The sequence below is a fragment of the Pogonomyrmex barbatus genome, unplaced genomic scaffold (genome assembly GCF_055798465.1).
Source record: "Pogonomyrmex barbatus isolate J1 unplaced genomic scaffold, ASM5579846v1 scaffold3, whole genome shotgun sequence".
NCBI classification, from domain to species: Eukaryota; Metazoa; Arthropoda; class Insecta; order Hymenoptera; family Formicidae; genus Pogonomyrmex; species Pogonomyrmex barbatus.
In genome coordinates this window covers 417,912-444,129 of record NW_028297127.1, presented here as the reverse complement: position 1 = coordinate 444,129, position 26,218 = coordinate 417,912, and the positions used below count along the sequence as shown (strand labels likewise).

The 26,218-nt window shown below is 31.0% G+C and overlaps 2 protein-coding genes across 6 annotated transcripts; one reads left to right on the top strand and one right to left on the bottom strand.

Moving 5' to 3' along the window:
• Positions 1-332: 332 nt before the first annotated feature.
• On the bottom strand, positions 333-16,512 carry Vha100-1 (V-type ATPase subunit a family protein Vha100-1). Of its 4 annotated transcripts, none has more exons than XM_011643674.2 (8): positions 16,195-16,512; positions 15,760-16,065; positions 11,219-11,331; positions 3,459-3,585; positions 3,067-3,243; positions 2,707-2,919; positions 1,251-2,632; positions 333-1,028 (listed from the first exon to the last, which is right to left on the bottom strand). In XM_011643674.2, exons 1-8 carry the CDS (start codon positions 16,309-16,311, stop codon positions 926-928), a joined length of 2,538 nt encoding a protein of 845 aa, XP_011641976.2. In that variant the 5' UTR covers positions 16,312-16,512; the 3' UTR covers positions 333-925. The 4 variants fall into 4 exon arrangements, with proteins under 4 accessions (XP_011641976.2, XP_011641985.2, XP_011641994.2 ...); XM_011643683.2 differs by lacking the exon at positions 11,219-11,331 and adding an exon at positions 5,375-5,475; XM_011643692.2 differs by having other exon boundaries at positions 11,219-11,304; positions 16,195-16,511.
• A 548-nt stretch (positions 16,513-17,060) lies between these two features.
• On the top strand, positions 17,061-23,206 carry ATP6AP2 (ATPase H(+)-transporting accessory protein 2). 2 transcript variants are annotated; one of them, XM_011643652.3, is made up of 8 exons: positions 17,061-17,221; positions 17,542-17,669; positions 17,878-18,117; positions 18,244-18,552; positions 19,043-19,129; positions 20,510-20,704; positions 21,877-21,985; positions 22,840-23,206. In XM_011643652.3, the coding sequence occupies exons 1-8, from the start codon at positions 17,179-17,181 to the stop codon at positions 22,917-22,919; spliced, it is 1,191 nt and encodes a 396-aa protein (XP_011641954.2). In that variant the 5' UTR covers positions 17,061-17,178; the 3' UTR covers positions 22,920-23,206. The 2 variants fall into 2 exon arrangements, with proteins under 2 accessions (XP_011641954.2, XP_011641963.2); XM_011643661.3 differs by lacking the exon at positions 20,510-20,704.
• Positions 23,207-26,218: the final 3,012 nt, after the last annotated feature.

Here is a 26,218-nt window from a genome sequence, read left to right as displayed (position 1 = left end):
TAATTCTCTTGTAGATTCTCGAATTTCGATATTTATTATAATTAATTATAGTCATTAATTATAGTCAGAGCCTGTTCTATAAACGTCCCCAGAAAATTCAATTATCCCATTTAATTAATTATAATGTAAATTTCGTTTAAATTTTAATTTAATATAATTGATACATTATTGGATTAACGCTTTTCACGTAAAAGGGACATGAAAGCAAAGAATGGGAGAAATATTTCTTAAGATGAATCTTAAGACGAAATTGATCTCGATGAATTGCATACAAGCCATCTTATCGAATATATTATATGAAAACACAGTGAAATCAGCAAATTTTCATCAAATATTCTTCAATATGCCACATTTTTTATTACGTACAGATATATGAAACAACATCAATCGCACGAGCGACATACATTTGTTTTCAGATCTACAAGTTCTACAATGTGCATGGAGAATTCCACACTACTCGCATCAAAATTTCTAAAATTGCGAGATATTTCTAACATCGAACAACGACGGATGAGACAAATACATTCCATTAGAGAGGATTTTTCATTTAAAGGATTATTCAGAGGAAGAGTTTTTTAGATCTTTTCGATCATAATTCAATTCGATTAAAGAAGAACTTTAATAATATCACGAAAATATTTGTTTGTCATGACCTTGTGTATATACCATAATTTTTATGTTTTATGATTTTAATCAAAGTTCCGTTCGTATAATTAAAAGACTACACGCGATAAAGAGGAAAATAATTTTCATACTTTGATCAATTATTATAATCAATACTCTACATACATACATATTCTGATTCGAGAAAGACAGCTCGCTCATTTATTATTCATAACTGACTTGTTCAATCAAGCAGCTCGAATTCACGACGCCCTTATATTAATTATAGTCAGAGTCTGTTATTAATTAACGATTAATTATTTTAATCTTCGGTCGTGGCCTGCGCAGCGTCGAGAATAATTTCGAAGGAAAATGGCTGAAAGCTGTAGCCCAAACCAGCATAGAATTTGCTCTGAAACTCCACCCTGGAATATATAAAATGACAATCAAAAATAATTTAATATACATTTTCATCGATGAGTATTATCGATCTAAATTTGCGATAATATAAAATCAATTAATAAAATTCCATATAAAATTATTCAATTTATTCATATAACAGTATATATATAGAGTTAAACTTAAGCTCAAGCATTATAAGTTAAGCTTATAAAAAGAAAAAAATATAAAAAAATTTGAAATCTTACCAATGCAAACGAAGCGTATGCAAAAATGCCGAAAGACCTTCCATGAGTACAAGAATCCCTACAGTGAGAACCGCCCAAAAGGCGAAAATGACATAGAGAACGATGCCACCGTCCCATCCTTCCCTTGCTAGACCATTCCTCATTACCATAGTCCACAATACCTCAGATAATTGAGCATGTGCCAGAGATAAAGCCCAAAGACGCAAGTAGGACGCAGTATGCGACACGCTACCAAGAACATACTCGATTGTGTGAATACCCTGGTGGATGAACACCTCCATCATGTCTTCCTCTTCTTCTTTGTGGCCGCCGCCGCCCTGCGTGACACCTCCGCTCTGTTGAAGGGCTCCCATGCTCGCCTCTACATCACCATTCTCGGCGCCGTGATTGTTGAGTTGATAATGCTGCTTCTTGCGGTTGCGCATCATCAAGATTGGCTTTCCCAGCAGCATCCATGGTACGCAGAGCACTGCCACGATCACTAGGAACTTTTGCAAACCGCTCTGACCTCCATACATATAAGGGTCGCAATCACCGAGTTTGGCGGCAGGCTTAAAAAGTACCATGTTGATAAAAGTGATGAGGACCGAAGGCGCACAGCCGGGACCATCGACCACATCATTCTTTGGGCCGTATTTAATCCATTTGACGAACATGAGGATCACCATATAGAAGAACAGTGCCATGAGAAAGATCACTTGCGGCACAAACTCGCACGTGATATTGACGCGCTTCTTAAAGTACATGTGATTCCATAATCCCACCACGACACCAAATAACATGTGTAGCACGCCAAAGATGATGGAGATCTTCATCTTGAAGGAGTTTTGAAAAATAATCTTATTCTCTGCCAGTTGCCACACTGGATCCATGCCGATCGGATATGGATAATCAACATAATCCGTAGAATTGGGATTCAATTGCAGAGCTTTATTGTGTCGAACGGTGCTACGATTGTAGTTTACCATCCAGTTAGATCCGAAAATATTGAGTGACTTTGAAAATATATCATTATAAATTAGACCAGTATACATGGAGAATAAGCCCATGAGAAAAATGATATAACGACCACCGAAGAAAATATTCCAGATTTCGTTGTCGCTCTTCTTAGCCGCTAATGGCTTCTCCTTCAGCACCATCCATGCACCAAACAGGAACATAATGAGGCCGTGGCCAGTGTCACCAAACATTATTGCAAATAGAAACGGGAATGTAATGATAGTGTAAGGCGCGGGATTCATCTCGCGATAAGATGCGACTCCATAAGCATCAATCAATATTTGAAAGCCTTTCGTGAATTTGTTTGTACGATTATACGTCGGCGGGTCCTCAAAAGTCTCCATACGATTTAGAATGGGAGGAACGGAGCTCCCGCTGCGCTCCTAAAGACAATAATACAAAAAACATTAGACTTTCATATCGTGATAGAAAAATCATTGAAATAATGTTTGATTACCGTTCCTCGTCTCAGTGCCAATTGGATAGTTTCAATATCCAAAACAGGCACCCAGCATTCAGCGATCAGGCATTTTTGAGTGACATCCAAATTGAAAAGATTCAGAGTATGATAAATTGCCTTAATTTTGCGGACCTTAATAAACCAATTCTTGATGTTCTTCGCTGCAGCTACAAGAACACGATGACGATGATCTTGCGTCTGTCCCAAAACCTGGAAACCAAGATCGCATCATAATGCTTGTTTAATACACATTTTTAATCAAAACTTAAAACAAATTTCTTCAATGCAGTAATAATAAGTAAGAATATTGTTTTATAATCAAATTAATATAAAAATAAAAAAATATAATGTTCTTACAGTGTTTAGATCTTCGATACGGGTCATAACGCCCATAGCCATTTCTCTGCGATCAGCTGGCGCTTCTGGACAGGGATACAAGGTTGCCCTAAATCCCTCGCAGATCTTTTTCACACGAGTCTTCAGCTGATCGCCTTGGAAGAAGATGATGAAGACCGATTTATACACTTGGTCCCCCTGAATCCATCATTGCCGAATTAGTGCTGAGTTTACCGATTAAATAGATAAACGATTTAATTTCTTATTTAATGACTTATTAATGATTAATCTAATAACTAGATTAATCTCTATAATCTCTCGATTATACTCTACTAATCCATAATTCATAACTCGCAATCTCGCAATCCTTAAACTTTTCGTTTTACACTGTTTAGACTGATGCGATTACTCACCGTCGAGGGATCCTCCAGAGGAGTCTCAATTTCTGCCTGGCGCAGGAAGACATTTCCACGGCACGCACGCCACAGCATACGCTCGAACGCGGGAATCCGTTCCCTCAAGATGACTCCCGCGACGAAGCTGCTCGCACGGCGAGACAGAAAACATCATGTTAATAAGCAGCAGTGATAGAACAGAAAATCAGATACTTAGGATGTCGATAGATATGTATGTGTACTAAACGCAAGAAAACTGCGTGAGATTCGTTACGATCATGATTCACGAGGGATCATTGTTCTTATGGTAATTGAAAACAAAGCGTCGTAATGATGATCGTTACGAAGGTGTTATGGCGAAGCCTTCAATCTGTATCGGTCACTTGGTGCGGGTTTTCCGTGGTATTAGTAACCAATTTGAGAAATGATGATTTCTGTAGCCATGGTCCTTCTCTTTCTCTCTTTTTTTTCTTTCTACGTACCTCGGAGCACTTCTGTCAACGAGTTTAGGGATCCTTCTTGAGATATTCTTTGAACGACTAACTTCAATAAATAGCATACGTGTGTCACAGGAACAAATCGGATATAGGCTCGTACACCGGTTATAATTATGCCATAAAACTTGCTTGTCAAATACATTTTTATCAGATTATTGCATACGAAGAAGGAGAGAATTTCTTGAGCATTTCAATTTCTCTTTTATTTTTATAATAAAGAGGCCGATTAAAATTATTATTATTATATAAATTTCTTGACAGTTACCTCAAATCGATAAAAGAGTAAGAGATTTATTACTTATTACAATATACAATGACCTAATAAATCTCTTACTAGATGTACGGGAGAAATTTGCGTTAGACCCTTATATTCTTCTAGATATAGTTCTAGATATAGTTCGAATTTTTTAAATCTTGGGATTTCCATATTCTTAAAGGTTCAGATGGGTTTCTTATATTTTTATAAAAATTTCTTATATTTTCATTATAATTATTTAATTATTATATAATATTGCTTACAATATTCGTATAATAAAAAGTAAAAAGAAAAGATTGCATACTTCAATAGTTCAAAGTATGCAATCTTTTAGCATAAATGCAAATTTTGGAGTTTGACAGATATAATAAAATTTCAAATTTTCATAAGTTTTAAACCTCTAAAGATCTGTAATAGTAAAACTATAATACTAAAAAACATTCCAAAGATCTAGGGTTCTAAGGATCTAATATATCGGGGTAATAAGATACCAAGTATCCAAAGTGTCAAAAATTCCAAGAATGCATACAAGTGCAAAGATGGCCAAACCGTGATCGCATCGCTAGTTAGCAATTTATCTGACTATTCAATTTTATCTGACTATTCAATCGGATTGTAGAAAAAGTAGCCGGACTGATCAAATATCGGATAGTTATCGAATGTTCAGATATTCCTAATTCGCGAGGTGTAAATTTACGCGAGGTTTAAATTTAGTTTAAATTTCTTTAAACATTTACCAGAATTATAATTGTATCAAAAATTATAAGCAAAGTTGCAAAAAGGCCAAAATTCCTAAATTGTAATTAAAATTCGGGAAAAGGTTGTTTAGAAAGAAAAAAAAAAACATCGATTAAAATGTAAACAAAGGAAGAAGGAAGAAAAAAGCCGAGTAAAACAAAAATTATTCGGATATATTAATCAATGATGAGAAAAGAAGAGCAAAGATAAAGATAAACAATTCTATTTTGACAATAATAATCTGTGCTTAATCGTGTCCTGCTTAAATGCACAATTCAAAGATATTCAAATTTCTCTCGCATCATCACCGTACAAATAATACTTCATACGGAGAATTACGAATTAATGTCGGTCTCGCGATTCCTGGACTTATTCGACTCTTCGGATTCCTGGGATCTAGCACAATGAGAGTGGAAGGAGTAACTAGTAATGGGAGTACGTACCCCAACTGGACAGGGCCAAGGGCGGACTGGCGGGCGATATTATCATCGCTAATCAACGCGCGTGTCATGGACTCGGTGGGGTTCAAGCCCGCGTGCTCTTGCTGACGACACAACAGACAAGACACAACCACATTAGCCACACTAGACACGACCACAATGCTCCAAACTCTGTCTCTTGTTTTGCATCCGAGTTTTTTTTTTTTTTTTTTTTTTTTGTTACTTTTGAATCTTAGACGAACTTGAGGTATCTCATAACGATGCAACGTTTACAGAAGCGAGGATCACGCCAATCAGAAATGATGGTAATGTTACAGCATGTCTTCCGCATGTATGATGGTACAATGGTATAATGTTGAGGTAAATTAAATGAGAATATGACAGACTCGACTATTATTGTATTCAAATTATTTTGAACAACATAGTTTTTTCTTCGCAATTAATTGGATAATCGCTTTACAATTTCACGAAAACTTTAAAATGATTTACATAATTAAGATGAAAAAGATTGTAGTGATAAAATATATAAAAAAGTTTATATATAAGTTTATATATAAAAAAGTTACGAGAATTTGAATTTTAAATTTCATAAATTTTATTAATTTCTTTTTGTTATATTTTTCATTTTTTTTTTTTAATACAATATTTTTAAATACAGTATTCATTTTAACGTTGAAAATTTAATTTTCATATCTGGAAATTGTATTTAAAAATGAGATTGTAAAATGCAATTTTAGGAGCAGCGCAAAATCATTAAAAATAGTTTATTGCGCTGGAGGTACCTCAGGTTCGTCAAGTTCTTCAGCTAAATAGGAATTGCCAACATGTAACATAACAATAATGAAATTAATTATACCAAATTAAACAATCATTGAATAATAATGGTTATAAAGTCAAAACTGTGACCAAAAAAACTATTCACGTGAAAATGCTCACATATAAATTAAATTTATATTAACATTCGTAAGAAAGGCAAAATATATAAATTTCATACAGTTCTAGATAATTATATGTATAATTATTAAAATTATTGAAGTCAATTTGATGTATTTACGATGTAACATATACACACACGCGTACGCATGCACACGCACACACGCATGCACGCACACAAACAAATTTGATAATGATGTGTTCAAGATAATTTAATTTAAAAAAAAATTTATATATAATATAACAAAGAAAAATTAAATAAAATATTTATAATTATTAATTATTAATAATAATTTTTTTATTCAAATAAAAAAACAAAATATTATATCATAAAAAATGTTTTAAATTTTCTCAATTTTATCTAATCCATTTTTGTTTATTGAGGGTTTTAAATAATGTCGAAATTATTAAATAAACATTAGAAAGGATATATGGCAATTCCTATTTATTGAACAATCTGGAAAAAATTTATAAGCCATGATTATTTCGTTTAGTGATCCTTCATACTGCTATAAAGAGATTCCCTCGAAAAAGACAATCAATCAAATTATGTTAAAATCGAAATTGCTGCTAACAGATTTATTCGATTTTCAGTTTTTTCTAATCGATCAAAAAATGACTAAGTTAATGTATTTCATTTGCATTATTCTTATTGTCCAATGTAAAATATAAAGTAATAACTTTTATCTTTAAGTAAAGCACGGTACAAGCCAAGCTGTTAAATCATTAAAGGAGTTTCGTTGAATCATGTTTTAGAAATTTATGGATTAATTGAAATCTACAAAATTGTACTAGAATTTTACGGAGTTTCCTTATCGTACAAGATAGTTAACAATAAATCTCCGAGATATAAAATATGAAGACATAATATGAAACGATAATTTCGATTAGAATGTTATGTTAAATGTTTTGACACATACAGATAGAAATAATCTAAACATTAGATTTTGCATACATATTGGAATACATTTGCAACGCATGTTTTCTTTCTAAATAATCGATTGTCATGATTGTTGATTTGAAAAATTAGTATTAATAATTCATATTATTTTATAATAATTATAATGTCATATTATAATCTTATATATATAATTTTAAATTTTATATAATTTACATAAATAGATTTAAATTATATTAAGAAAATTAATAATTATTTTTTATAATTAATTATAATATATAATTATTATATAAAATAATTAATTCTTCGAATACAATTTACCTAATTTACCTAATTTACTTTTTATGTAAATTATACAAGTTTGTCGTTGATAGATTAAAGTTAAATTATAATAGATTTTCTATTATCATTACAAATCTCTAATAAGTTTTGCACCGGCTCTTTATCTATTAGCTTAAAATTAACAAATCGTCATCTTGTACATTTCGTCATCTTACTCCCCTTTCTTCTATTTGATTTCATGAAATTTTGAAGTCTTGTTAACAATCAATAAATTTTAAAATAAAATTCAACGAAGCATCTTTAACGATCCTTTAATAATCCACTGATAAAAATGTGTGCGAGAGCATGCGAGTAAGCGGCACATATAAAAAAAAAAAAAAAAGAAACATATATAAACAGACAGTCCTTTGTTAAAAAGGGAGACCTTGTTATACATACCCATGGCCACACCATCATCATTTACTGTTATTTACAACAATTGTATCATTACAGTGAGAATTATTACAACAATTTGGCTGCGCGCGAGAGTTGGATTGGAAAGCGAGCTCGGATCTCGATCTCATTTTCGTCATAGATCGAAAGTACTCGATACAGTTTGAATTTCTCTGCTTAGGGTATTGGAGCGGGTGTTAAAAAACAAGTGATTGCATCAAACTGTATCAACTGTTATCAATCGGCGCGACGATATGCCGGTGTTCCTCTTTCATATCATATAAAAAACACGCGTACAACTGCGACATAAAATGAGTGAGAGCCCTGTTTTGCACAATCTGTTATTCATGAAAGCGAAAAATCGCGTTTGTCTTTCAAATGCGATTCTGATTGCTGAAGCATCCCCGAAGACAAAGGGAAAAAAGAGGGAAAAAAAAAAACGGGATTTTATCTGTTAACGTGAGAATTAACTGTGGCAATTTGATCAATCTCAAGAGGCACGAACAATGAAAATGTTTTGGGACGGGGATATGATAAATTAGATAATCAAAGATATTTATTTCCGACAATCCTATACACTTATTGAGAAAAACGTTTCAAATTTTAAGAAGAAACTAGAATATTTGCGGATCAGGAATTCCAACGATTTAGAGAGATAATATAATAGGATAACAATCTAAATATTTAAGATTCTAAGTTCTCTGATTCAAATTGTGAAAAGAATTTTAAAATGAGGAAGCACAATCAAGATATAAAAATTCCTTTCGTGTTCACTTCTACTAATACTAGATTAACTTTAATCTCAATTTTATTTATTCTTTCTAATTCATAAAATTACAAAAAGAGTAAAGGTAATCTGAAATTACAGTTAATCTACACTGGTAGAAATAGACATGAGAAATGAATACTCAGCGAGAGAAGAAATTTTTACACGTCGAAATGAGGGATGACATGAAAAAAAATTGTTTTATTAGAAACATATAAAAATTTGAACATAGAATTTGAAAATAATTTTTTGTTTGGAGCATCAAAATAATTATCGGAGTTGACAAAAATCTTAGTGTTATTATCATACCCTAAGTGTCCTGTATAATTTATTTCGATGATCCAAGATAAAATTATTTCTTCAGATCCGTGGTTAATCAAATTTTTAGTTTCAGAAAAACCGTTTCTTTCCAAACGAGAGAGAGGAGTCTTCGCGAAGAGGTGCTCCAACAACAATGTATGGTTCGTTCGAGCGACAGAGAGTCTTGAATATAGACATAGGCAAAACAATGAGGCAAAAACAATTTCGCAAACAGATTTTATATAAATAACGGTTGATAACAGCTTGCCTGAGCGGATTCCTATAATGTGCTCCTACGATGTCTGCCGCGGTGTACAGGTGCTGTAATCACAGAACACGCTAACGTAGGACGAGTCTACTACTATTTAGGATCTAAGATGAGTATCGGACGGATCTTCAACGTAACGATTATAATTACGCGAACAGGGAGAGGAGGTGCAGGAAAAAGAAAAAAAAAAGGGGGGGGGGGGAAATATTTGGAAAGTCAGTGGCGTATTTCTTCGAGATCGATCCCCTTTAAACTCTCTCTTTTTCGAACACTACGCAATTTCTGCACGATGGAACGAAAACCGAACCTGTGATACGGTATTTATTGTAGATTAGGATAATCATGGCGTCTCTCTTTTCTTGCAACATTTTTTTTACATTAGATAATAATAATTAGTTTCGCAATAAGAGAATTCTTTCAATTATTTATATAAATATATATATATATATATATAAAATATTATGTAAAAAAATCTTCAGAATGTTAAGATTTACTAAAAATCCTAAATAATATTTAAAAAATACTTGAGTTTTCCAACAATCAAAATCTTTAAAATCCAGCTCCAAATTCAGTATTTTAATAAATTTGAAAATTTATGATGTTAAATGTTAAAACGCAATGATCCGATTTTCCAAAGACTTAATTTTCCAAATATATTCTTAATAATTTTTGAATAATGTTGTAACGATAATTACGTTATATCATGTTACGTTATATAGAATTACATTATGTTATATATGTAATATTGAAAACTTACACATATAAAAAGAATTTACTACATATGTAGTATTGAATTATAAATTTAATTGAAAAACTGTATTAAAGGTTCGGTTCTTATTTTTACGATATATATCTCGGTCCTAATACAAAATCGCATTCGAGAGTACATATAAGAATATTTATCGAATCATTTTGTTTATTTGGCTGCACATTTCCTGACATAATTTTAATCCTCGAATTACTAATTAATGAAACGGTCCATTCGAACCTCAGCGCGTTATTTATCCACTTTGATAAAGTCAATAAAATTCTATAAACTATTAAAATGTTAAATAAGTTACATGATAGATTATATAAAAAATAAAGATAATATGCATCAAAATGGTAATAATATATAAAAGTATATTTATATATTATAAAAGAGAATTGTTCAAAACAAAAATTCGAAATATACAGTTGCACGTCATAATTCGAAGATTAGCAATTAGACCGAATATTATTACAAAGTGCAGCAGTGCATCAGATTCATGTTCTGCATAAACATAAACTATGGCATGCGATGTTGTACTGATGATGATTCTCAGTCATGTGGAGACTAAAATGCAGAGCGTGGTGATTCGGAATTGCACAGTCTAAATTTGTTTTAACAAATTTTCAGTACATAATTCTGAAGTTTGAACTAAGATATAAGAAAAATATAATAAATGAAATAAGTTTGTTGTAAAATTGATATATAATTGATGATAATTTTCAAGTATTAGCAGTATATAAGCTTATGGTAAATATCGGGAAACTTTGAAAAGATATAAACGAAAAACTTTGGGAATCAAATATTTAAACAAGAAATCTAAAGATTTAAAGGCTTTAAAGAAACAAGAGATATAAAAAAAAAAAAAACAGCTAAAAGTAGAAGGAATTAAATTGAACAAATTAATTTTAAGAACTTTGCATGGGCATCAGTTACGAATACTAATATTAACATTTCAATTCAATTACATAAAGTTTTGGAGTGTTAATAGTTAAAAGTGAAAGAATTTTCACAAAGTAACTTCAAAGAAAACAAACAGGACAGAAGATTATCGACGTTTATCGGCTTTCAATTCAAACGAACTTTAAAAGGATCCGCACAGTTTTAATTTTTAGAGATTAAAACTTCGAGCAGCTTAATTGGATCCGTTTGCTTTTTGGAGAGATCTTGGGAAGTCGCCACGCTCTGCTTCGAATGAACGTACGCCACACATTAATTACCCGAGCTTGAGAGCCTGGCCGCCGGCGCGGAGGCCCTCCTCACCCAACAGAGTGACTTGCTCTTCTTCACGGCTGGGGTCTGCCATCTGCGACACGACACCTCCATGCTCAGCCTGGCAACAGACACAGGTCACCCCTCTTTCGCCCTATCTCCCGTTCCACTCACTCATATCAGACCATCTTCCCTTCTCTCTGTTTCAAAATTTTCTTCAACTCACCGATGTCAAAGAAGAAAGAAAAAAAGAGGAAAAAGAAGAAGGAGAGATCTCTTCATGAAGTTGCATCGTTCTAATGCTAGGTCTAACAACGTGATAATAAATTCGTGATAATACTTAAATTGTCGAAGGAAGTAAAGAAAAGTAAAAGTCCCAACAATTTTAATAGGAGAAAAATTAAAAATCAGAGAATTTAAATAAAAATCTTATAAAATTTAACGAATACTTTCATAGAAGCAATCTTCTAAGTGAGTTGATAAATATGTAAAATATTTTCAGAATTACAAATAAAAATTTAATTCCTGCACATCCAAATTTATTAGAATTTAAAGTTCAAATTTAAAAATCCTAATGTCAGACATTGAAATCTAAGACATTGAAGTCTAATTTAAAAATCTACAAAATCTACAAAATCAAGAATTTATTTTGATAAGTAGAGAGCATCACAAATTGCATAAAATTCATGCAACTCTAATTTTTTTTAGTTTTACATTTAACAATTAAAATATAGTTGAGTCTTAATTGTAATCATAACTATAATAACTACAATAAATTAATTAAAGTGAAAATATATATTACATATAGACTTACAATCTTTTACACGTATTACATGCACATAGATTTTTATTTAATTCAGTAAAGGCCGTAATTATGTTTTCATTATTTTTTATTACTTAACTTATATTTAGGATATAATTATTTTAATTTAAATTATATAAATTCAATTTTCTTACTAAAGAAAAGCAATTACAATAAGAATTCATATAATTATTAAATATTTTTTTATGTAAGAATTATTGATTTATATTAATAAAAAATTATTAAAATATATGAAATAAATATTTAGTATATTTTATGGAAAATAAAATTATTAATTAATAATGTCTAATAAGTAACTTACATTAATATTATATGAATTGTAATGATTTAAAAGAAAGTATAAAAAGGATGTTGTGTGTGAAAACAGGTAAAAAAATTTTATAAATTTAATAAATTTCGTGCAAAGAACTAATCACGGACAGCCTTTAAAGAATATTATGTACAAGATGTAATTTTTAAAATAATAAATGTTGAATAAATGCAAATAAATGCATACTGTTGCAAACATTGGTACAAATCATGCACATTCCTATTAATACATTATTATTAATATATTAATAACAAGATTTCATGCGTCTAATTATTTCATATTGGAATTTTTTACGTTTTTAATCTTTATTATTGTCAATTTCAACAATTATATTTTGTAATATTTTATATGTTTATCACTTACTGTTATCTCTGTAATATCGTTATTATTCGCCAGTCAAATTGTTACCTGTCCGTAAAACTTCAGAGAAATGACATAAAACATTTAAATAAATGATGCTAAGAATCATTATATGTATATCGATAAATTATTTTTATCATTACTTTTTATCATTACTTATCATTTTCAAGAATTATGTGTATATAAATATCTTGTCAAATATAATACAATACGTGCAACATGTTTATTCCCAAAAACATGCACTTCATGAATTATATTTTTATCCTTATATAAAGAGAAAAATTTAAATAATTTTTGGAACAAAACATGAAAGGAGATAGAAATTAAAGCTACGTAGTCAATACATTAAAAAGACAATAAAAAATCAAAGAGGGAATTTCAATCGAATTTCAATCTCAATGTCTAGTCTGATACTAGCTTAAGGTCCTGTGCATAATGAAGAAAACATTAGGACAGAAATAAATAAATATTAAATGTTAAGATCTTTGTATAATAGACAGTAGGAACGGAAAATAACGCAGGCAATAGATTTCAATCTATAGAAAATAATGTATCAATTGATACATCAATTTATTAATCTATTGCTTGTGTTATTCTTCCTGTGTCATTCCTGTTGCTTACTGTGCCTAGATCTTAACATTTAATATTCATTCCTGTTTCTAATATTTCTTCCATTGTACGCAGGGCCTCAAGCTGCTTTCCTTTTAAAAAACACACAATTGACATATGTGGATGTGTTTTAAAAGCTTTACAGCTAATATTAAGTCTATTCGCGTAATGTATTATCAGCGCTAGCGATAAATTTTGAAACACATCTTTTGAACGACTTTCACATTTATAATTTTGTTCAAACTCAATCGACACTCTTCTTGAGAGCATCTATTTGTAAAAAAAGGTGTGTCCCAAAATTTCTTACTAGTGATGATATAAGTGATAATATACGTTGTGTGAACTATTAATTTTCATACTAACAGTAAATTATAGAACATATTCAAATATGTTAATTCTGTTTCCTAAAAGGAAAGCAACCTTAGTTCACATGCACAAATGCCAAAGCACTGTCGATACAAGAGAAACAATACAATTTTTCAGAAAATTCGAGATTGCACGATACAGAGGGAGCAACAAAACAATATTCTTTTCAATTTAAAAACGTTAAATGTAATTAAATATATACATATATATATATCATAAATATAAACATATACGTATATATATAAATCCGTACGAAATCACGACAGCACTGAACAATTTTCAAGGGATATAAAGGGAGATAGGGCGTAGCGAGTGACTTGTGTCCTTTGCAGCAGTGGCTTTTGGTTAGTTGGCAACACTAACACATTAATAATCCTAAAATCACTCAACAATATATGATTAGTAACGTACAAAATGAAGATATTCTGATGTCTGGCAATTCTTAAAAGTGATCGCTGCAATCCTGTCAGATAGTTTTATCTCAATCCGTTTCTTTTTAAGCAACTCCGCTGCATTCTTATAAAGTTGCGCAAGCGTGAGGACAAGCCTCTGTGTATAATCTAATTTACATAGTAAATCTCTAGCTTTTCATGCATCAGAGAAAATTTTGATCAGCTCCTCAGCTCATTGCGCATCTCTCTCTCTCTCTCTCTCTCTCTCTCTCTCTCTCTCACTCTCTCTCTCTCTCTCTCTCTCTCTCTCTCTCTCTCTCTCTCCTCTCTCTCTCTCTCTCTCTCTCTCTCTCTCTCTCTCTCTCTCTCTCTCTCTCTCTCTCTCTCTCTCTCTCTCTCTCTCTCTCTCTCTCTCTCTCTCTCTCTCCCTCCCTCCCTCCCTCCCTCCCTCTCCCTCCCTCCCTCCCTCCCTCCCTCCCTTCCCTCCTTCCTCCCCTCTCTCCCTCTCCTCTTCCTCCCTTTTTTCTCCTTCCTCTCCCTTTCCTTTCTGACGCTTATTCCTCTTTCCTTCCATCCCTCCCTCTCCTTTCCCACTGTTTTTTTCTTTCTCCCTCTTCCCTCTTTCTTTCTCCTTCTCTCCCTTTTCCCTCTCTCTCTCCCCTCTCTCCCTCCATTAATCTCCTCACTTTCTTCCCTCCCCATCCTCTCTCTCATTTCCCTCCTTCTCTCATCCCTCCATCTTCTTTCTACACCCTTTTTCCTTCCCTTATTCCATTATCATTATTTCCCTTTCTTGTTCTCTCTCTCTCTCTCTCTCTCTCTCTCTCTCTCTCTCTCTCTCTCTCTCTCATACTTCTTTCCTCCAACTTCCTCTTTCTCCTTCTCTCTCTCTCTCTCTTTCTCTCAGTTGTGCAGCTAGATCAATCACTTAGTTTTTCCTTTTTCATAGAACATTGCAAGATTGTCGCTTCAATGAGATTTCTTCGTGCAAAAGCCTTCCAAAGTTTTTTTTTTTTAAGATTCGAGGGTAATATATCTAAATGACGTATATTATATGCTAAAAACAAGCGATTTTTCGAAGAAATCTCATTAAGATAATCCATTCCATTAAAGCGCGCGTTAAAACTACTCTCTAAATCTGAAAGAAAAGTCGCGGCGCTTAATTGATTTATGGAAATGTAAGCCAAACAAGACTGCAAGTTGTGCAACACGAACGTTTCACGTTTTTGCTTCCTTAGAAAAATTCAATCGCGACAAACAGAGCAGGAACACTCCTCGTTTGGTGACAAATATTATTGAAGCCAAATAAATGACTGCGCGTAAAATGTTGCTGATAGTTGCTCATAGTAAAATATTGCTGAGAAAAAATTCTTATATGTTCATTGATTTGACATTCACAAATAATAACACCATTATTGATATTTACAACCCATTACGAGAGTCCTGTTCCCAACAATATTCACATTCCAATTATATATAAAAATGACAGATTAAAAAACCTAAAAGACATACTTTACACATTCACTTTTTACAATCCCATCAATAACTCCATATCATTTCTCGTCATTCCTTTTTTCCAATAAACTTGGAAATTATCTTTGACAATTTATAAGTAAATTCACCTGATCTTATCTGAATCATCAAACTGAGAAAAAATATTTGCCTGATTAGTGCCTGTCAGTAACTTACCTCATCAAAGAAGACCTGAGTCTTTCGCAGGATATGCTTGAGCTCGGTGAGCTCTAGGAAGTTGCGCTTAAGCGCTTCAGCATTCTGATTTACTTCCCGCAGCTCGTTTTCTAGCTTTTCAAAGGTAGCCTCCAGATCAATCATTTCACGGGGCTGTGGGGCTTCTGGATTCTCACCAGTATCCAACATCGGGATACCATCCTTCTTGATTTCCTTTTCCAGGTAGCGTAGCTTCCTCTCCATCTCGTCACAACGACGCACCTCATTGACAAATTTTCGTTGGAAAGCGTTGACGTCAGGATTTAACTAAAATCAAAAACAGTGACGTAAAAAACTAATAGTTGACGTCTAAATGGGCAATCTAGGAATAGCAAAAGAATTATTACTGGCTATCAGGAAGGGCGACAAAAAAATTATGAAAAACACGTCACTCACGTCGCGAAATTGTACCAGACCGAGCTCGCCAAGTTCGGAGACGCAAGCATACGCCGCTTCGCTTTGGAGAAACAGCTGACACAAAGTCATCTCCTCGCTGCGGAAGAGCGAGCCCATCTTCAATGGTTGGAAGTAACGCGCCGCGGAGAGAAACGAGTAGATTTTACTCCAGGAACATTGACTACACAAAAAAAATTGTGATGCTTCGACAATGACACTAGATTCGTCTTATCGTTTTCCTGGAACTAGTAGTCACGATGCCGCGATGGCAAGACGACAGGAGAACAAGACGATCGATTAGTAGTCACGAGGTGCGCGAGCGCGAATCACGTGGTATGGATGACCTCGCTACACCCATTGTGATCGTGACGCCATCACGCGGAGATTCGAGGAACTTACTGATCGCGCAATGTTTGCTCCGCGAACTTACGAATAGAGGGGTGAAATCTAAAATATTAGTTTAGGCGAGGAAGGTAGAAAAAATTCAAAGGTATGGAAGAAACCGTTCTTCGTCATAGGGTGCAGTCATCACGTGATGCTACAAAAATACTTCGAAGCATTTTATGATAAAAGTTTAGCTTAGGTCTCTCTCACCTTAAAATTAAATAAATTTACATTAATTCGATTCCTTTTTGCCTAAAATGAAAGAATTTGGCAGAAAAAAGTGTCGCGAACTCTGTCCCGCGAACCGAGACATTAAGCCGGATGCACAATAAAAAACACAGGCAACAGGAACACGGAATAGGGAATAGGCAACAGATTTCGACTAATCAGAAATATCTCCGATATTCTTCACAGCTTCTGATTGGTCGAAATCTGTTGCCTGTTGCTATTCCCTGTTCCTGTTTCCTGTACCTTTTCAGTATGTCTCAGGCTTTTCACTCTTGATGTCACATGTTGTCTGACATAATCACATGATCGCGTCTGAAATTGATCGACGTCAAGGGAGTGTCTTTCGAATTTAATTATTTTTTTCGTGCAACAATGCTTCGACAATTGTCACTCTTTTTCGCCATTTTTGCCGCAGGTAATTTTCTCTTTATTTTCAAACAATTTTTTTGGGATATTCAAAACGTTTCGAGTTTTTCGCAATTATATTTCTGATCGTGAGAGTCGATGTATTTCCTAACAAACAATTTTTTATTAAAATTTACAAAATTCTTATAATGCTTGAACTTAATTTTATTTTAAAACAAAATCAATATTTTTCTGTATGTTTTGAATGTAAATGAAACTAAGATTTATATTTTTTTTAATGAAAAAGATCTTGCTCAAGATATTTGTCTTTGCATCTTGATATTATCTTTGCATTTTGATTGAGATTTATTTTAATATTTGTTTTTCTAGTTCACGCCAGTGGCGAATTTGTCGTTCTTCATTCACCTGATAGCGTGGAATTTACTGTAAATGGAGAGGTTGAGCAAAGCAGTCTTAAAGAGATCCTATCGGCAGCTCTTGGTTATACTGGAAAGCAGGTATGTTTGATCTCTCTAAATTCTTGCACGAAATTTTAAGAATATTTGAGAGTTTTGAACAACAAATCTTTAAATTTGTATAACATGGATTGAATGATAAAATTGAATCTTTCAAAGTTTTAAATATGTAATCTATAATTTCTGATACATTTGGCAATATATTTAAAGATTAATTTCCTAAAAAAAAAATGCATTTGTAATCTTACAGAGGGAGTCAGAGCATAGCATTGCCATATGGGATCCATTTTCAATGCCCAAGGCATTAGTTGCTATACCTATAGATGGAATAGAACAATTGCCATTCTTAAAAGACAAAACTAAAATTACATATCCTCTGATTGTTGATGAAGCGGAAGAGACCACTTGGCAAGCAATTAGAAGCAGAGTAGAAGAGCGAAGCAATGATAATACATTGGTCAGGATTAATTTGAGTGATGGAGTTGATGCTGTAAGTATTAAATAAACAACTATTGATGAATAAACAATAACTTGATAAAATGTAAAACATGTTTTAATGATATAAAACTTCATTAAAGATGCTAGATATTATAATTAAAATTTTTCCAACATACAGCTTGGCCAATCAGCTCTTGGTGAGCTCAAGCCTGTTAACATGGAGAAATTGAAGTCGCTGAGTTCAGAGGTCGAGGAGGATCGCAGGTTTGTCGAGGAAATGCAACTTCTCCATGCTATCGCCGACAATGCAGTCTCTGCAAAGAAGCATGATTCTGGCACGGATGTTTATTGGTTGGTGGTATCAGCACTCAGACCTGTTCTGGATCTGCATGGGAACAATTCTGCACCAGCTAAAGAGTCATACACATTGTTGAATGATGCAATGGAACATGTTTCCAAGGCTTTTGTAAATACTTACGACGGCAAGGTATGTGAATTCATTGTTGATTTCATTTGCAAATAAAAGTAAAAATTTGTATTGATCATTTGATTATTCTTTAGCTTATTTTTACACTATACAAGGTGGATTTCACAAAGTATTACAAATTGTTTTCTCAGAATTTATTAGAAATGACGACAAAATCCTCTCTAGATCTTTTAGAATTCATTGCGATCTTTTTTTATAATATGTGATATATCATGTGGGACATTAATAATTTATGAAATATTTATAATATTTATTTATATAATTATGTTATCTACATACTCTTATGAAATAATAAAATAATAAAAAGTAAATCTTATTGTAAAAAAATATGTATCTATTTTTTAAAGAAGAATGGTATATATTATAAAATGTTCTTAGCAATCATCGATGCATATAATACGACTATCTTTTCATACAGTTGCGGTTTTATTTGCAAATTTTTATTGATTAATAACTAAGTAATTGTGAAATTCGTGACAAACTGTTCTAGGTTGTCATTGCGGCCTTCACAAACGATGCCAGCAAAGTGAGAAACGCCCGCTCTGTCCGTCTTGAGAGAAAACGTAGAGATGCTCCGGTGAGTGTTATCTATTACTATTTTACATTTATATAACTATTTTTCAGCCTACTGTATTTCAAAAGCAATATTTAACAATTTTTGGGAATAAAAAATAATATTTCAAAATAGAATTAAATAACTTATCATAACTTTTCATAGTTATAGATCAAGATACGATATAATTATGTTAAATATCTTCATTTAAAACTCATTTGAAACTCGATTATTTTAAATATTTTGTAAAATATTTAATTATGAATATTAAGGATTCAGATTTCTTGGAGAAAGAAATTTTTCACTGTCATTTTCTTATCGAAATTGTAACGGAATAGGTATTAGTAAAATATAAGAACATAATATAATTATTAAAATTTACTAATATCAAATTATAAATACAAAAAAGTATTATTTTATATCTTATTTATCGTTCTTTTTCCGTTTGACAATTCCGACAATATATAATTGAGTACATAAATGATATATGAATTTTGCAATCAATTTTTTAAGTAAGTGTCAGACTCTTTATCTCAATATTAATTAATTAAAATTTTCTTTTCTATGTCGGAATACAAAAAAAGGTATAAAGAATTATGAAATATGAATTTGAGCAATTTTTTTTTCAATCTTGCTCCAATTATTCAGATCTATCTAGCATCGCGATATATTAATTCGCTTGAAACGAGTTCTCTTTTGTTTATACAGCTTTTAATTCTTACGGGATATTTTATAGGTTTATAATACTAAAAATGTTAAATTCATTGGTGGTGCCAAGGGAGCGCCAATTAATTTATTAATATTAACGATAATTTTTTCGTCAAAGTACCGTTCGAATCGCATTGCATGGACTATTACTTGATTGAGAGTGTTTTTCTTCCGACTTAGAGGTAGCTTTTTGCATGGATACCGCGAACACGACGAATTACTCTTTAATTACTCTAATAACGTACTTACAAACTTGTCCAATATCCACCTTTTTCCGAAATTCAAACAATCGAAGTTTCGTACTTACAAAGATGTACTTACAAGATATTGAATCTTTGAGTCCTTGACACCCTTGGAGTCGATAAAATTTGAATTTGAAGTTCGACATTGATGATTTTAAACAGTTAATATAAATTAATATAATCTTGAAATTGTCATTAACTAATTTTTTTAACTAATTGTCACTAAAATTGTTATTCGATAAAATTCGAAATTCGATATAGGTATATGAATATTTGTCTTAATCAATTTTCTACAAATTTCTAATCCTTATATATCGATAAAATTTGAAATTCAACGTCAATAAATCGATGTACTTGGCAAAGTTAAGTGCTTCAAGTTCTAGCATTTTTGGAGTCTTCAAGACTGGACGTGTGTTAATCACTTTACTCAGATATTGAACAACATTGATTGTAGCAAGACGACGAGCAAGATGAGCAAAATAATAAAAAGGACGAAGAGGGGACAGATAAAATGACTAGTACTATTGAAACCAACTCTGTCAGCACTACTGAACGTACGGGCGTTCAGAATAATAGCGGGACGTCGGAAAAGTCCGACGAAGTTAATCAGGAGTATAAGATAAATACTAACACACAGACAATAGGACAGGTATCGCAAACATATTAACATGCATCACAATCGATGAGCCTAAGAGAGAATCGGATAAGTCTGTCTTCTTTGTCAATTTCAATATTCATTTCAATTTCAATATTGCCATTCTATGATTAAATATATGAATAGTTTTTTTTACTAATGTGACTAATAGTATAATATTACCAATAAAAAAAGCAATTTTATATCAAAGAAATTTTGTATAAAATAAGCTTACAAAAAATAATAAGAAATAAAACATAATGACATATCTAAGATGTAATTACAAACAGAGTTAAAATATTTAAATACTTGAATCATTTCAAGAATAAATAAAATATATAAATATTAAAATATGAAAGAAATTGACTACAACAACAAACAAAATGTGACTTGTCCAATTCTTTTCTTAGCCTCTTCAATTGTTTTCATTCTGCCAGACCTTGTTAGAATATTAGCACTTGAATTTTAGGAAGATGAATAATTAATGTTTACAAAGTACTCCAGTAGAGCGAAACAATATTAACAAAGGATTTTTTTATATCTACTTATTTAATTAAGTTCAATTCTTTACAGATCGTATTACATTATCTTTTTTGCATTAAGATTGTAAAATTTGCTGTTGTTATATTATTACTGCTTATGTGAATGATGCTTAATTATAGAAACATTTTTAATTACATAGCAAAATTTAGATAGCAAGTGCTGTACTTGAGAAGCGAAAGGATGTAAGTTCAAGAAGTTTAATTACCGTTTTATACAAATATTATTGCGTATAAATGATGTCAATAATTTTTGTGCTTCTCGAGTGCAAAATTATAATCTTGCATGAAAGCTTTTCCAACTGCATGCGTGCATTTTAGCAATAATCTACAAATGATAAGACTTTTGATAGAAAATTTTCATCAACATGAAGATTTAACCAGCTAGTTAATAACAAATATCGAAAGCAAATTTCGTTTGCCAATTCTTGATCATTCCATATGTTAATTGCCAAAGCCTTGGTATTTTTATTTTTATAAATACATTAGATTTTTTAATCGTATTTGTTCGCGAAGTGTTAAGAAATGTAGTGTACTATTTAATAATTTTAGCAAATTTTACAGAGAAAGATATTTGCAGAATTGAAATTTTTTTGTAGGTTCTCAAATTGTGTTTATATCTTCGTTACAAAAATTTCTCTGTTTCAGCTCGAATTTTCCGGTCGCGCAAAACCTTATACGGACAATTATCCTGCCATCTTTAACATAATACTGTGGTTTGGCGTTGTTTTCGTCTTCTCCCTCTTAGCCACTTGTAGTATGTATTTTTATAAATACAAGATTATACTGATAATTATTTTGGAAATATGACGACGTTTTTAAAAACATTCCAATTATTTATAATTAATAGTGCTCGTGTATGTACAGACAGAGCAGGTACAAATTAAGAAGAAAAGTTTTCTGTTTTATAATCTCGTCGCGAATTAGTAATTCCAAATATACGTAACGCTGAATAATTGCATCTCGCTGTGCGCTTGCATTAACCAATAGTCCGAGCAGATACGCACTTTTTTGGTGATTTTTATTAATCAATAACTCATAATTGTTTGAAAATTGCAATATGATTAAGGACTTTTCTTTAATTTGCTTTATCTGCACACAAACGATGTGATCATAATATGAGATCTTAATCTGATAATATTTTTGCAAATGTATACAAAAGTTTCTTTCATTTCAAATTGATTATGATAATAATTCGGCAATTATATTATGTACAAAACACACACACACACACACACACACACACACACACACACACACACACACACAATGTCCCATAAAAACCTTATCAATTATATATATATATATTACATTGTATATCATTTATATCAATCAAAAAAGGTGTGTTGTTCTAAACGCATCTAATTATTGCGATAAATTTTATATTACCACATGCCTCGAAAGGTGCCCGGTAAGCAGAGGATCCGAGTTCGATTCTTAGCTGAGATGATATTTTTCACAAAATAATGAGAATTTTTCACGACTGGTTCAAGGGCAAGCTCCCGTCGTAACACACACCTCCCTTCTTTACAAGTTTTTTTAAACGAATCATTACATATAATTATTCTTTATACGAAACAAAAATTTGAACGTAAATTTTGATATTTTCAGTCGCTATTGCCGATATGGATCCAGGACGAGATTCCATCATTTATAGAATGACATCGAATAGAATGAAGAAAGATAATTAAGGGTAAATACATAATTATACATATTATACATAGATAATATAATTTTGTAACATATGTTTCTGTAAAATGCTATGCGAAATGTAATTCGTCAGAGCATCTGTATATGTAATTTATCAAATTTAATTTGATTGTATGTGATTGTATCAAGTAAGAAAATAGGATTTTATTGTATATTTCTATAGCTTCTGAAGTCTTTCAATTAAATAATCTAAACTTGTCAGAATTATTAAATTGTAAGAATATACATAATTATATCACTATTGAAATATGGGAACATCATTATAAAATTTTTGTATCTTTATTTCGCATATTCCGTAAAGGCTAAACATTATCCTAAATATAATGTAATCGCGTGCCTTTCCTAACTTAACTTCTTTGGATTTTTATTTTTTTACATCTAAAAAGTTTACTTTGTGATAATAATACTATTGATAATTTGAAAATACTCAAAAATTGGATTATTATCATATGTGACAAAATAGATCAACAATTTTCGATGTGAAGCGTGTATTATTGCAGAAGGAAATTATTTATTTTAACAATTTTTTAAAATAAATTTTAACGATTCCTAAAATACTTTCTATTATAAACAAAACAATAAGTGTTTCTACATATCTTGAAAAGGTAGAGTTTCTGAATTTATTTCTTATGATATTTTTTTCATCCTTGAGAAAAGTAGAATATGTTATTAAAAAGGGACATATTAAATACTGGACTATTAAATACATATTTAATACTTATTTAATATCATCTTGTATATAAGTATGTTCTATATAAGTGTATGAACATTGTAATATTTATGTAATATTTACGTAATAGTTATGCGTAATAATAATTTTATGATAACTATTACATTCGCGCAGTTTAATTAATATTCGTAATGGCCGAGTAATAAAAAAAATCCTTTTCTTGCCGTTCCGAAGAAATCAATTTAGTCTAACAACAAAATAATTTTAATAGAGATAAATATCAAACGTATTTACGAATATACTTCACTTTTTAATGGCAGATTTCTTTTATCTAATTTAGGGGAAAAAATTTTATCTTTTAATTAATTAATAAATTAATATTATTCGGCAGAATTATTTTTCACAATTAATTATAATTTATTAATTGTTCTTTGAGTTATATTTGTTATATTTTTAATATAGTAAAAGAATTTCTGCTTGAGTTTATTATAAGAATATAAATTGATAGAGATAAATTATTAAATAATTTATAAATTTATGGCTTATTTATTATTTATAATTAATTAAAAATCTCATTTCTTTCTTAAATAGCGTCACAATTTTATTTTATATTAATTTAATTCTTCACTGTTAATTTAATTCTTTGATTACGTAAGTATGTCATCATTTATAACTTTGTCATCTTGTTAAACATTTAAATTTTAAAATGCGCAGTAAATCAGACGTAATTAGTATAATTTTTTTTCCATTAATAACAGTAACATTTATCAGCTCGTGATTAATGATCAATGGTCATTTCCTCGTGTTATTGGGAATTTTTATCGGCGATACGATCTTGAAGTTCTTCCGGTCCATTTCGATATCATTCTTGTTTGTACATGTATATGTACATGTATGTGTAATATTGAAAAACAACTTTCCTTAAATAAGATAAGCATAATTCTTAATAACGTACGATCTCGAATATGGATCTCTACAGAGATCGAAGTTGTCTTAAGTATCTGTAATACACAGTAGATATACATATAAGATGTCCGAAATATTCCGGAACGGTTGAGCGAATATCTCGAAGAGTATGCATTTTTGAGAAAAATATTATAAATAAAAATTGCAGAGTATAAAGCACCGTATATATTAGTAATATGCGCAGTTTGATCTTGGGTTGCGTCACAAAAATCAAATTTAAATCACATCAATTTTTTAAAATAGAATTTTATTTTTTATCTTAGAATCTAATAGTTGGCGTCAAGATCTTCTTGAAACTCACTATAATAAAGCTTTTTTTCATTAAGTATTATACTTTCCAAGTTATGATAATTGAAAATTAGAGTATCAACGATATTAGCATTCCGATTAGCACCGTTTGGTCGTATGTTCCACAGAGACTTCTATATATCATTGTTTTCTCTTTTAAAAATTTCATTAAATATTTGTCTGACTTCTCCGTAAGATCTTTGAAGATCGTCTCAATTGCCTGCATAATCTGTGACATTCGAACTTTCTGGACACGAGGCAGCTGAATTCTACCCATTTCAGGGGAAACTCTGAATTTTTATTTCCATGGAGGAAATTTTCCAATTATGTTTTCACATAAGTAAATCGTTCATCACAAATATCAGTAATTCATTCATGGATTGTTTAATCATTAATGTCAAGAAATATTTATTTTATTATAAGATAAATTTGAATTCAAAGGACTCCAGAAATAAAAAAATCGAGAAAAAAAGAAATTTAGATGATATACTCAAAATTGCCGGGAATCTTTGTACCTTGATTTACTTTTTTAGATATTGACATGACATGACTGCGTGCAATGATAAGGAAATCATTCTAGCTTTGTCTTATTTATCTGAATTTAATTTATCATTCATTAGGATAAGATACATCATCATCATCATCATCATCATCAAGTAGTCGAATGAATGTAAACGAGTCAATTTCAGCACTATACGATGTACTATGCCTAAGCGTGCGAATTTTCCACAAATTAATTTGTGTAACTTTAAAATTATGTTATTTTGTTTATGTTTTAATTTGTTCAACTTCAAATTTATTTATTTATTTATTTAATATCTCAAACAATATAGATATCCTAAGAAATATGTTCTTTTTAAAATTTGATAACTTTTTAATATTACTTTTTATTATTACAGCCGATTTATTTTTAAATATTAATAAAACATGCTTAAAAAATGTCTCAAAGATGTCCTTAAACGTTTTTAAGATGTTTTGGAGATGTCTTATAATGTGATAATGTTTTTAACTTCCAAATCATTTAGAAAATTGTGCTCAATTTTTATGGAAAGAAAAAATGAGACAGTCTATGTAATTGTTTTGCGCTCGCACGCGTACTTTTGTTAATATTTTAATATATTAATATTTTAATATGGATACATCCTTAAATAGTTTTTATTTAAAAATTATTATAGTTTACATTTCGATATCTTTATTTCCACATGATCGCAGATCACGTTACTAACTATTGTCACAAATTCTGAGATAATCGATATATTTTATACAGATATGTAAATTGTTACAGATATTACATTCTGATATAAATCTAATATATGCATATGCACGTGTGCAAGTGTGTATCTTAAATAGATAGGA